The sequence below is a fragment of the Neopsephotus bourkii genome, unplaced genomic scaffold (genome assembly GCF_033783945.1).
Source record: "Neopsephotus bourkii isolate Nb327-2 ecotype Australia unplaced genomic scaffold, CSIRO-AGI_Nbou_v1 NB_1236, whole genome shotgun sequence".
In the NCBI taxonomy this organism is placed as follows: domain Eukaryota; kingdom Metazoa; phylum Chordata; class Aves; order Psittaciformes; family Psittacidae; genus Neopsephotus; species Neopsephotus bourkii.
In genome coordinates this window covers 42,479-54,386 of record NW_026901721.1, presented here as the reverse complement: position 1 = coordinate 54,386, position 11,908 = coordinate 42,479, and the positions used below count along the sequence as shown (strand labels likewise).

Below are 11,908 nucleotides of genomic sequence, written 5' to 3'. Positions count from 1 at the left end.
ATCCTCAGTTTATTTCTGGTTAAAAATATAGCAATCCAGCGCAGCGTAATAAGAAATCTGCTGAAAAGGTAGCAGAGAAACATCTAAAACAGAAGCGAAGCAAAGCTGAGTCCGCAAGTCAGGGCTGTACCAAACAATTCTGTATGTGTAATGTCGAGGAGGATTTGTTCCCTCCTTCCTTCCTCCAAATATACCTGTGGAAGGGATTCATCCCACCCTCGGGTTGCTGCCATGCTCACACCCCTTCTCCTGCTGAACGGTGCAATTGGTTGAACTGAGGGTGGAATTTGGTCCCTGGATGTACCAAATCCCAAATGAAGCCATTTGAACTGTACCTGGTGGTGGTGGATCACTGGCAAAGACAATCTCCATGGTAGGAAAAGACGAGGAACCAGTACAGTCATTTTTGAGAAGCGAGGGGCTGTAGGCCACTTCCAAGCGATTGAGCTAAGAATGCACTTGTGTGATGGGGACCGTGACAGCTCAGAACAGGGATGAGTATTCATATTATCACTGGGGACAGGGGAGGGGAGAAAATCAAGGCAGGCATATTACAAAGATGGCATAAAGAAACAAATTAAGTGACATAGAAAACGAAAAAAAAGAATGCATCCTTAGAGGCTGCCATTGCCAATGACATTTAGTTTTTTGGGTTTTTTTGTGTTTTTTTAATCTTTTTTATATATTTTTTTTATGTTTTCTCTATCTCTTGCTGACGTTTCCTGATTTTTTCCCTGGTTTTCTTTCCTTTTTTTTTTTTTTTTTTTGTTTGGTGTTTTTGTTTGTTTGTTTGTTTTTTACAGGGACACTTTGGAAGCTGGAATATACATCCTCCATTACAAAGTACAAAATACTACATGCTCAGAGCCCAAGCATGATGTCTGAAACAGTCCACAGCAAGATGTAAGAGACAAACCCAACAACCCTCGCCGTCTTTGGGACATGCTCCAGTGCTCCTCTCCAGATACCTTTGAAGAACAGTTTTACCTTATTTTGCTTTATTGTGTTTTATTGTTATCCAAAGTGGATCAGAATCGAGCCCTCTCTCCCCAGTCCCTCCCCACCAGTCTGCTCCCTGGCATCTCTGTTCACGCATGTGTTTGGGATGGGATGCTCGTGTTAATGCTGCGCCTCACACGGTGGTGAGCACGGCACAATGAGCAGCAGCTACTCAATTTGTGTTGCTGAAGGTGCCTCCACGTTTTTTTGGGGGGAATCCGGGTAGATATTTTTATCTATTAGAAATTTGCTGTGAATTGAAAGTAGCAGTGGGTGGTTTTCCAGCCCTGCCATGGCGGGGAGCAGCCTGGGGAGGAGGAGCGAAGGCAGGAGGGTAGCGGGGCTGCTGCTTACACCTTGTGTTCCCTATTCCCCACTCCCACACCCCCATTTCACCCCAAGAAAGTTAACAAAGCTCCAATTGCTGCTTTGTTTTAAAAATAAAAAAACAAGTAATAAAATAGGGCCTGTTGCCCTTCTCTCATCTTTCCCATCCAGGCAGGGTTCATGCCTTCCCTGTGTTTTTCCCCCTTAGAGCAATGCTTCTCCATTTGCGACGGGAGAAGGAAGAAAAGCCTGATTTTGCTTTTCTCTCCCATTTATCATTAAAGATGCTGTGGACTTCCCTGGGAAGCTCAGCCTGGACTATCCCAGGACCCATACATCAAACAAAATCTCCCCATGGTCCCCTCATTTAGTCTCCACTTTGGGTTTCATTGCTGTTGTTCTGAAGATATTTTTACAGGGTGAGGGGAAGGGAAATGCGGTTTTATTTTGTTGAGATTCCTTCTCATCCTTACCCATGCTGCGGGAGCAGAGTGTTGATAGCATTTTGCCATGTCACGCAGAATAGTGTTATGCAAGTAAAGAATTTTGGCTAAAATCCAAAAAACATTACCCAGGAAAAAAGGCAAACTGTGAGTGAGACTCGATCGTTTGTTGTTCTTCTGTGAAAAGACTTGGAAATTGTTGTAGAACAGTTCGACTTATGTTTTTTCCCTTTTTCTTGTTGTTTGGGTTTTTCCCCCCCGTTCATACATGTAACTTATTTTTGCGAACAAAGTAGTCTTGAATTAGATGAAAAAGTTAATAAACAAAATGGCGACTCCAATATTTAGTAAGATCACCATGACTACCAGGATGGGAGCTGAGCCCTGGAAGAGAAAGAGAAGGAGAGGAGTTAGAAGGTGTGTTGAAAGTGTGTCTAAGGCTGCCTTGGAGCAGGGTTGGGAGCTGTGCTGGGCCCAGGATACTGCAGGGCAGGCAGACCCTAAATGGCCCATTTACACCCTCAAGCAAATGATTCCACAGTGCTTGGAACCCTTGCTGAATTTTTCCATGAGGAAGGTGTGAATAAAGATGTCCTCCTTGGAGGTGGGCAAATAGTGGAAGCAGGGACTAAAGCCAGATCCATTGCCCCTGTCCCTGGGACAATAAATAGGCTACTCCTAGCTCTTTCATCCAAGCAAAGCATCCTCCTAAGGCAGCCTCCATTTATGCAAAGGCAGACAAAATCCCTATGCTGGTTCACCAGAAAGGAACCAGGCTCTGCCAGCAGCCCCTTTGCTCCCTCCCCACACTGACCAAGGCATTCTTGGGGCCTGAAGCTTCCCTGGCAACTCTGTCCCTCTTATCCCTGAGTGACAGCAAACCTGTTGGACTCCTGCTTTTCTGAGCCACTTCAACAATTAATTTCCATCCATTTGCCTCAATAGACATGTATACCTGCAAGTCTGGGGCCAGACTCTGTTTACTGTCATACATTAACGCAAATGGGATCTAAGTCCTAATGTGAGCTCCAGACTCAACATCTGCCAAGCAAACACCTGGATGTAGACTCACTGAATCCATTGATTAAGACAGCAGTTGCTTATGGGCGCCCTCTTGTTATGCAGATCAGAAATTTGGCCTTAAAAGAATAACTAAACTCAATTAGTGGCCAATGAAAAAAAAATAAACTGTTATATTGGATCATATAGTTGTTTGGGGATGGTTTGGAGGAGTCTCCAGAGGACATTTCCCAATAAACATGATTGCTTGTACAGGTATTCTGATAATGGCAAAAGTCAGGCTGGCATACGGTGGTCTATGTTAAGCCAGCATTTTGGGAAAGCTCTAATAAACTTTCCTGAGGTTTATATGGACCAAATTAAGCTCCTGAGGACTATGTGGAAACCTTTGCAGCAACCTACACCACAGCTGGCCCATGTCAGATGCCCGCCATAGGCTGGCTTGAAGTGAACCCCAGGAGCATCTGTTACCTTTCACTGAGCCTAAAGGCAGCCCTGACAACTTGTGTTGGGAATGATGAGTGTGTGACTGTTGGACCCAGGAATGACAGAAAAGACCACTGCAGACAACCCTCCAACGCATCGTTCTGCAGAACGCTGGTCAGAAAAACATCCACCCTGCCCCCTTGTCCCTGCCATAAAACACTTGCTGTCCTGAAGTGTTAACGTAGCTTGCATCAGGGTGAACAAGCGCTTGTGCAGGTGAGGTGGTAGCTATTTCTCAGAGTAGTTAGTATCCTCACCTATTCTTGCTGTAACAGAGCTGTGCCAGTTTTCATCACCTGGTACGGTATAAATGCTTTTCTCCACGCTCCTGTCCTAACAAAGTTCCTGTGGCTGTTGGGTTGGCAGGGGGCAGGGTGGACGCCCTTTCTAACCAAGTACCACTCTGTAGAGATATGGGGGGGGGGAAGGGAAAAAAAAGCTCCTTTATAGCCAGAGATGGTTTCTTTTCTGAGCAGGCTGATTCAGTTTGCATTTGGGATTGGGTGGGAGTGAGGATGCTGGAGCTTGCTAGAAAGGCATATTTGTAGTTTAGCAACAGGGTTAAAGGAAGCCAACCAAATGGAGGGATTGCAGAGAGCCTCACCTGGCAGGCAGGTATCCAGCAAATCCCTCTGCCTGTGCCACACCAAACCTTTCAATACCAGAACCTTCCCTCCCTCCCAGCCTTGCCACTGCCAAGCACTGCGATGCAGTGTGTTATTTACGGGGGGGGGGAAGATTAGATTCATTTCAGAAGATTATTGGGTTTTACGATTTTTTACCTCTTGTTAATATAATAGCAGATTGCAGGTGATTATCACTGTTATTGTTTCTGTTGGCAGGGCACCACAGAGGCACAAAATGCATTTGGTTCCTTCCACCTTGCAGCCATGGGAGTACTTAACTGCTCTCCCATGTGATGGCATTAGCCTTGTCTGACGTCCCCTGCCAAAGCAGCAGAGACCATTTCTGCCCCTGCTCTGCTCAGGCCACTGGACTGCTTCTATACCGTGAAGGAAGTTGTATACCAGCCCCCCAGATAATCTGGAGGCTAACAAAAGGCATAGCGCAGGACCAGCTACCTCATAATTCCCTGGTGTTTGAGCTTTGCCCGCACAGACACGGACGCTTTGGGATGGATCTGTTGGGCTGACCGAGATCACAAACCTTTGGTACTTGTCTTCAGAGGATGATGATGGGATGGTGTCCAGGGAGGGAAAATGTCCTTCGTTTATACACCAGTACATCGAAGTTGTGCCCTCATCTAGCAAAACGGGGAAAGTCAACACACACATACCTGCCTGCATCAGCAGCAACTGGATTCCTGTGGACAGATGTTTTGCTCAGCTCCCTGATTCAGCCATCACCTATTTACATTTCACACACCCTGTTCAATGCAGGGGCAGGAGAAAATGCTTGCTTTGCCATTGTATATGTGGGGTCTTCCATATTTGCCAGAAAAAGCATCCCAAAAGTAGGATGACGAGGGAGGAGAGTGGTCTCTGCAAACTGAATAGCTCAAATCCAGCTGTCTGACAACCTACACATTCTGCTTCGTTTTTAGTTAACTCTTTTTAACCCCCTCTTCCCTGCAGTAACTCCAACAAGGACTCTCCACTCAAAAATTGCAGGTACGGCTGCTCCACCCAGCATATCTTAGAATCATAGAATCATAGAATGGTTAGGGTGGGAAAGGACCTTAAGATCATCAAGTTCCAACCCCCCCCCCCCCCCGCCATGGGCAGGGACGCCTCTCTCTAAAACATATTACCTAAGGCCTCGTCCAACCTGGCCTTGAACACTGCCAGGGATGGAGCATTCACAACCTCCTTGGGCAACCTATTCCAGTGCCTCACCACCCTAACAGGAAAGAATTTCCTCCTTATATCCAATCTAAACGTCACCTGTTTAAGTTTTAACCCATTACCCCTTGTCTTATCACTACAGTCCCTAATGAAGAGTCCATCCCCAGCATCCCTATATGCCCCCTTCAGATACTGGAAGGCTGCTATGAGGTCTCCACACAGCCTTCTCTTCTCCAGGCTCAACAGCCCCAACTTTCTCAGCCGATCTTCATATGGCAGGAGCTCCAGTCCCCTGATCATTCTCATGGCCCTCCTCTGGACTTGTTCCAACAGATCCATGTCCTTTTTATGTTGAGGACACCAGAACTGCACACAGTACTCCAAGTGAGGTCTCACGAGAGCAGAATAAAGGGGCAGGATCACCTCCTTCGACCTGCTGGTCACACTCCTTTTGATGCAGACCAGGATACAGTTGGCTTTCTGGGCTGCAAGCGCACACTGCTGGCTCATGTTCATTTTCTCATCGACCAGCACCCCCAATTGGTTCTCCACAGGGCTGCTCTGAATCTCTTCTCTGCCCAGCCTGTAGCTGTGTCTGGGATTGCTCCATCCCAGGTGTAGGACCTTGCACTTGGCATGGTTAAACTTCATGAGGTTGGCATCAGCCCACCTCACAAGCGTGTCAAGGTCCCTCTGGATGGCATTCCTTCTCTCCAGCGTATCAACCGAACCACACAGCTTGGTGTCATCGGCAAACTTGCTGAGGGCGCACTCAATCCCACTGTCCATGTCAGTGACGAAGATGTTAAACAAGACCGGTCCCAACACTGATCCCTGAGGGACACCACTCGTTACAGGTCTCCAGCCGGACATTGAGCCATTGACCACAACTCTTTGTGTGCAGCCATCCAGCCAGTTCTTTATCCACCAAGTGCTCCATTCATCAAATTGATGTCTCTCCAATTTAGAGACAAGGATGTCGTGTGGGACAGTGTCGAGTGCTTTACACAAACCCAGGTAGATGACATCAACTGCTCCACTGCTGTCCATCAGTTCTGTAGGCCCATCAGAGAAGGCCACCAAATTGGTCAGACAGGATTTCCCCTTAGTGAAGCCATGCTGGCTGTCACCAAGCACCTTGTTGATTTTCATGTGCCTTAGCATGCCTTCCAAGAGAATCTGCTCCAAGATTTTGCCAGGCACAGAGGTGAGACTGACTGGTCTGTAATTGCCCGGGTCATCCATTTTCCCCTTCTTGAAAATGGGGGTTATATTCCCCTTTTTCCAGTCGTTGGGAACTTCACCTGACTGCCATGATTTTTCAAATATGATGGCCAGCGGCTTAGCAACTTCATTTGCCAGCTCCTTCAGGACCCGCGGATGGATTTCATCAGGACCCATGGACTTGTGCACGTTCAGATTTTTAAGATGGTCTCGAACCAATTCCTCTCCTACAGTGGGCCCAAGGTCTTCATTCTCACAGTCCCTGCGTCTGCCTTCCAAGACTTGGGTGGTGCGGTCAGAGCCTTTGCTAGAGAAGACCGAGGCAAAGAAGTCATTCAGAACCTCAGCCTTCTCCAAATCCTGTGTAGCTAGTTCACCCGAGAGCTTCCTGAGGGGGCCTACGTTCTCCCTAATCTGTTTTTTATTTGCTATGTACCTGTAGAATCCCTTCCTGTTATCCTTAATATCCTTAGCCAAGTTTAATTCTAACTGGGCCTTAGCTTTTCTAACCTGGTCCCTAGCTTCCCGGACAACATCCCTGTACTCTTCCCAGGCTGCCTGTCCTTGCTTCCACTTTCTATAAAACTCTTTTTTCATTTGAACTTTCCTCAGGAGCTCCTTATCCATCCAAGGTGGTCTCCTGGCCCTCCTGCTGCACTTCCTTCTGGTTTGGATGCAACAGTCCTGAGCTTGTAGCAGGTGATCCTTGAAGACCAACCAAGAGTCTTGAGCCCCCCTGCCCTCTAGGGCTATATCCCATGGAACCTTACTAAGCAGGCTCCTGAAGAGGCCAGAGTTGCTCTTTTGAAGTCTAGGGCAGTGAGCTTGCTGCACGCTTTTCTCACCGTCCTAAGGATCTCAAATTCAACCATCTTGTGGTCACTGCATCCAAGGCTGCCCTGGAGTGCCACATTTCCAACGAGCCCCTCCCTGTTGGTGAGCACAAGGTCAAGCATGGCACCTCTCCTTGTCGGTTCCTCTATTACTTGCAGAAGGAATGTGTCTTCCACACAATCGAGGAACCTCCTGGATTGCTTGTGCCGGGCCGTACCGTCATTCCAACAGATGTCAGAGTGGTTGAAGTCACCCATGAGAACGAGGGCCTGTGAGCATGAGGCTTTTCCTATCTGCCTATAGAGTGCTTCATCTGCAGATTCCTCTTGATCAGGCGGTCTGTAACAGATCCCCACAGTAATCTTGGCAGGGGCTGGAGTCCTGCCTGTGGCAGCTGGTGGATAAGCAGCTTTGTGACTTTGAAGCTTCCATTTTAGCTCCAATTATGAATCTTGCTACACTTCTAAATGCTTCTGGCTGGCTTATTTCTAACTTGTAAGGTCTTTGTGCCTTAACCTCTGCCCAGAGCAAACACTTGCCCTTCTCCTCTTTGATGGCAAGAATTTCCTGGGACATGTGTCATCTGTTTCTAAGTAGCGACTCCTGCTCAGTGCCCAAGCATAAGATGAATCACGTCTGGGTTTGTGCTTCAGAAGAGATATTTTGCTGAGCACAGCCTTGCAATAAGTCAGTGAACTCCCTTTTACTGCAACTACAGACAGTATTTTAGAACTAGCAGCTTTTACAACTCACCATGCTACATGCCAGCTCTATAACGTGTGCCATCCACACGTAGCAAGAAGAGCTGTAGCTGTTGATTTGCAATTTTGCATGTCACTTTAGTAGTTCAGTGGTGCTTCACCTCATCTTTGGCCTCCTTGAGACTTAGAGAAGCCCGAAGAATGCCCCGAGCCCAGCGGTATCTCAGGTTCTGAGGTGCTAGAAAGACAGAGGTCAAGCTGGTTTTCTGAGCCTGGTGTTTGTGTGTCAAAGACAGCAAGCAGCCTGCAAAGCTTTGATTTTTTATCTCTTTTTAGCCCTGAAATAGTAGTGCTAAAGCAGGCTGTCAGGAACTGCAGAGATTTGTTTAAACCACCCTGTCTGTCATTCGGGAGACGGGGCTCCACTGCGGAACACCGTGCTACCTCCCTGCACTGTGTCCGCAAGTCCAGAACCCGCTTCACTGAGAAACAGATGCCAGTTGGCAGCATCCTCTCACACAATTTCAGCTGTCTAAATGTTAGACATCTAGTCTGTGGTAACCATCTAGGCTGTCTGTAGGCCAAGTGCTGTGAGACGAATTCCACTCAGTGTGGTTACCAGCCTGGCTCCAGGAAAGGAAAAATTAAATCAAGTTCTGGTGTGCTGAAGCATCACCCAGCATACTGGATGATAGCGAATTTCATCAGCAAAATGAGGCAGCTCTGGGGCTGGGTTTTTTTTTCTTTTTCTTTTTTATAAAAGGTCCCTGGAGTCCTTCATAGGAGGAGAAAAACATCTGCCAAGGATGGGCCCAGTGATGATACACCAGTGTCAGGTAGCTGAAAGGATACGTTTGTATCAGCAGGGATAGCCTTCAAGGACTTTCAAGTTTTCCTCCAAAGTTTAGAGAGCTGGAACACAGACCCAAACCCTAAACACTAAAATGTAAATAAATCCTTGTTACGGCACAGACGTAATAACAGCAATTGGAACTGTAAAAGCAATGAGTGAAGGTTTCTTCCAGTCTTTGGTTTCTGGCACTCTGCAGCTCCAGTGGTGGCTGCATCTGAGCACCATCATTCCTGACCCTCTGTCTTGTTTTTTTATCCTTTAACTGTTGTGTTAAAGCAGTAAGACTGCTTTAACTGTTGTGTTAAAGCAGTAAGACTCAAGTCTTACTGGGAATACAGGGACGGCTGGCTTACAAATACAATTGCAGCATAATTAATTTAAACATTCATTATCTGTTGTCTCAGGAACAAGCTCTGCCTCTCTGCCATGGAAACCATAGTGCAGGTTACCTAGGAATTCCTCTGGGATCCTTTAAGTGTAATTACTAAGGACTTGGATCAGCAAAAAATATATACGCATTGTTTTCCAGCCTCAGCACTGCAGAAAGTGCTGAAAACTTAGCAGCTCTGTGACAGTTGTGCTGATTTGTCACAATTGGCAGGAACAAGCTGCCGTGAAACAGTTAAAAATCATTTAGCAAAAGAAACATAAGGGATTCACTTTGCTTTCCCCAGCATATTACAGCATCTCCCATGACTCGAGGAAGGGAGTCCAGGAGATGCTGAATGCGCCCGTGTAAGAGGAACGGGCACTTGATACCAGTGTGCTATTGAGGCAAAATAAAACCTGCAGAAAAGAAGTGGCTAAAGTAAAAGTGAGTGTTTATCCCAAGCTGGTGTCTTTTAATGAATTGTTTTATCACCCCTGGTTCAGTCCTCACGTTACAGGTGCCTGCGTGGTCAGGAGCAAGATCTATGTTTGGAGCTGTACATGTACATGAGTTTTTAAGGGTTTTGGTTCTCCTGAAGTCAAAAACTCACATTCAACATCAACTTCCCCAAAGCTAGAAGATGTGGAGTTGGGCTCAAAACCCTAAAATGAGTAAAAGGGTTTTAAAAGGACCCTGTCAAGCTAAACATCGCGTTTCTCTCTGAACATAATTTACCTCATGTTGTTACTGGTAATGCCTGTGATGTCTGTACATGAAAGAGATTAGAGGAAGAACAGTTCCCAATTATTTTTGCCCAAGGAAACTGTAGCTGCCCCATCCCTGGCAGTTTTCAAGGCCAGGTTGGACAGGGCTTGGAGCAACCTGGTCTAGTGTGAGGCCTCCCTGCCCATGGCAGAAGGGTTGGAACTAAATGACCTTAAGGTCCTTTCCAACCCAAACCATTCTGTGATTCTATGATTCCATTATTTATTTAAAAAACAGGCAAGAGGACCACAGAGATAAGGCACAGGGTTTTGTGCCAAGGAGGCTAACCACAAAAACATCCTCAGGATGCTTTCCCAGCAGACTGGTCCAAAGGCAGATAGATGGAGAATCCCTGTGCATGGCATCGAGCCTGGTCTGAGATGCAGGTGAAGCTTCACAATTCAAACAGTGGGTGCCCGTTCAGGACAGAGGGAACAGCCAGCTGGTTCTTTTATCTCATTTTATACTTGTCCTGGGTTAAGCAGTAGCAGTCATTTTTCTCCTTCTTAGTAGCTGGTGCAGTGCTGTGTTTCTGACTTTCAGCCTGGGAACAACGCTGATAACACACCGATGTTTTTAGTTACTGCTAAGTAATGTTTACTCTGACCAAGGACTTTGTGAGTCTCGTGCTCTGCCAGGGAGGAGGGGAAGCCAGGAGGAAGCAGAGAGAGAACACCTGACCCAAACTAGCCAAGGAGGTATTCCACACCACAGTATGTCATGCCCAGTATATAAACTGGGGGCAGTTACCCTGAAGGGCCACGACAATACTCTTTAGGGTTAACTAACTTTTCTGAAGAAAACACTCCACCTCGAGGTCAGACCCTTCAAGAATAATCCCATAGCTGCTGGATAAGGAAGCATCCATCACCCACATCATCAAGGAGGTGACATCTCCCCCACCTTGCTCCACCAAAGCCCAGGCTGAGTCTGATGACTTGGCCCTAGCCCTGGTTGCACAGTGTGCTCCAGCAGAGGCTGTACTGGCTGCAGATTGACTGCCTCCTCCTCACTTTCTCCAGTGATAGCAGAACCTTCTCAGAATATCTTGATGGAAAATATGCCCCTCGCGCAGTAAGCAAGCAAGGAAGATGCTGCAGCTGCTGGAATCCCTCCTTGCCTCCCCAGTGGGTACCTGGAGGTGGCAAGGGGGTCTCTCTGAGGTCCCATTTGCTGCAACTCTTTGCTCTGGTTTGTTTTCAGTAAGAGGCAGTACCGTTGGCAAAAGGCCGAGAGCATGGAGATTTTATCCGACAGCATGTGACGATGGAAGAAAATGTCAGGGGTGGCTGTGGTGTGTTTTTTTGGCTACTGCCCTACCATTGGGCTTTCTTAATTATATGAGACAGGGTGATTTTAAAGGGCCAAGTCTCAAGCCTACTCACATCTCCAGGGTGCCTTTAGTGAGGCCACAACATGTCCCTAGAAGTCTTCATCTAAGTCTGTCCATGTTTGCTACTGCTAAATGAGGACAGTGGATTAATCATTCTCCGTTTGTGCCTGAACACTGTCCCTTCTTGCAAACACGTGGAGGACCTCTGTACCTAAACCACTTCTTTTCCCTTTTAAAAGCTGCAGATGTTCAGTACCTGTGGAAAAGGAGATGTATTCTTCCGTGTTTTTTTTCCCCAACCCTAAAAATGTGATGCGTTTTGTGCTGACAGATAAAAGGGTTGCTGGCATTTTAGAAAGTCTCTTTCCTTTTCCAGTGTCTCAGCAATTCCTCTTTTCTTTTGATGTTTTAGATCTTCTCAAAGGCTCTAGGAACCTCTGAAGCATTCAGGCACAGGCTTGATCTTTGCGCCTCGTGGGCCTTTAAGACCAGAGAGGATGGTGATGTTCCTATAAAGTCCCTAATCTGACAACACCAACACTTCCTGGCATGTCAGTTTCCGTTTTCATCTGCCCAAACAATGACAATTGATGTGAGTTTGTTCTATGCGTTCAGGGGTCAGGGCACACAGAGACACAGAAAGATCAGGTGGCTTTAAATGTAATTTTAGAGCACTTGTATGACTGTAGTGTGAGCTTGATGACCCTGAAACCCCTAAGTCCCCTGACAGCTAACACCAGTGCAGAAT

General features: G+C 46.9%; 1 protein-coding gene across 1 annotated transcript in view; it reads right to left on the bottom strand.

The window, feature by feature from the left end:
* Nucleotides 1-778: 778 nt before the first annotated feature.
* The window catches only part of LOC133218299 (junctophilin-3-like), a 51,514-nt gene continuing 40,384 nt past the window's right edge, over nucleotides 779-11,908 (bottom strand). The window contains exon 4 of the mRNA XM_061364618.1: nucleotides 779-2,153. Coding sequence (XP_061220602.1) covers nucleotides 2,073-2,153 — 81 coding nt within the window. The 3' untranslated portion in view covers nucleotides 779-2,072. The remainder of the gene's footprint in view (nucleotides 2,154-11,908) is intronic.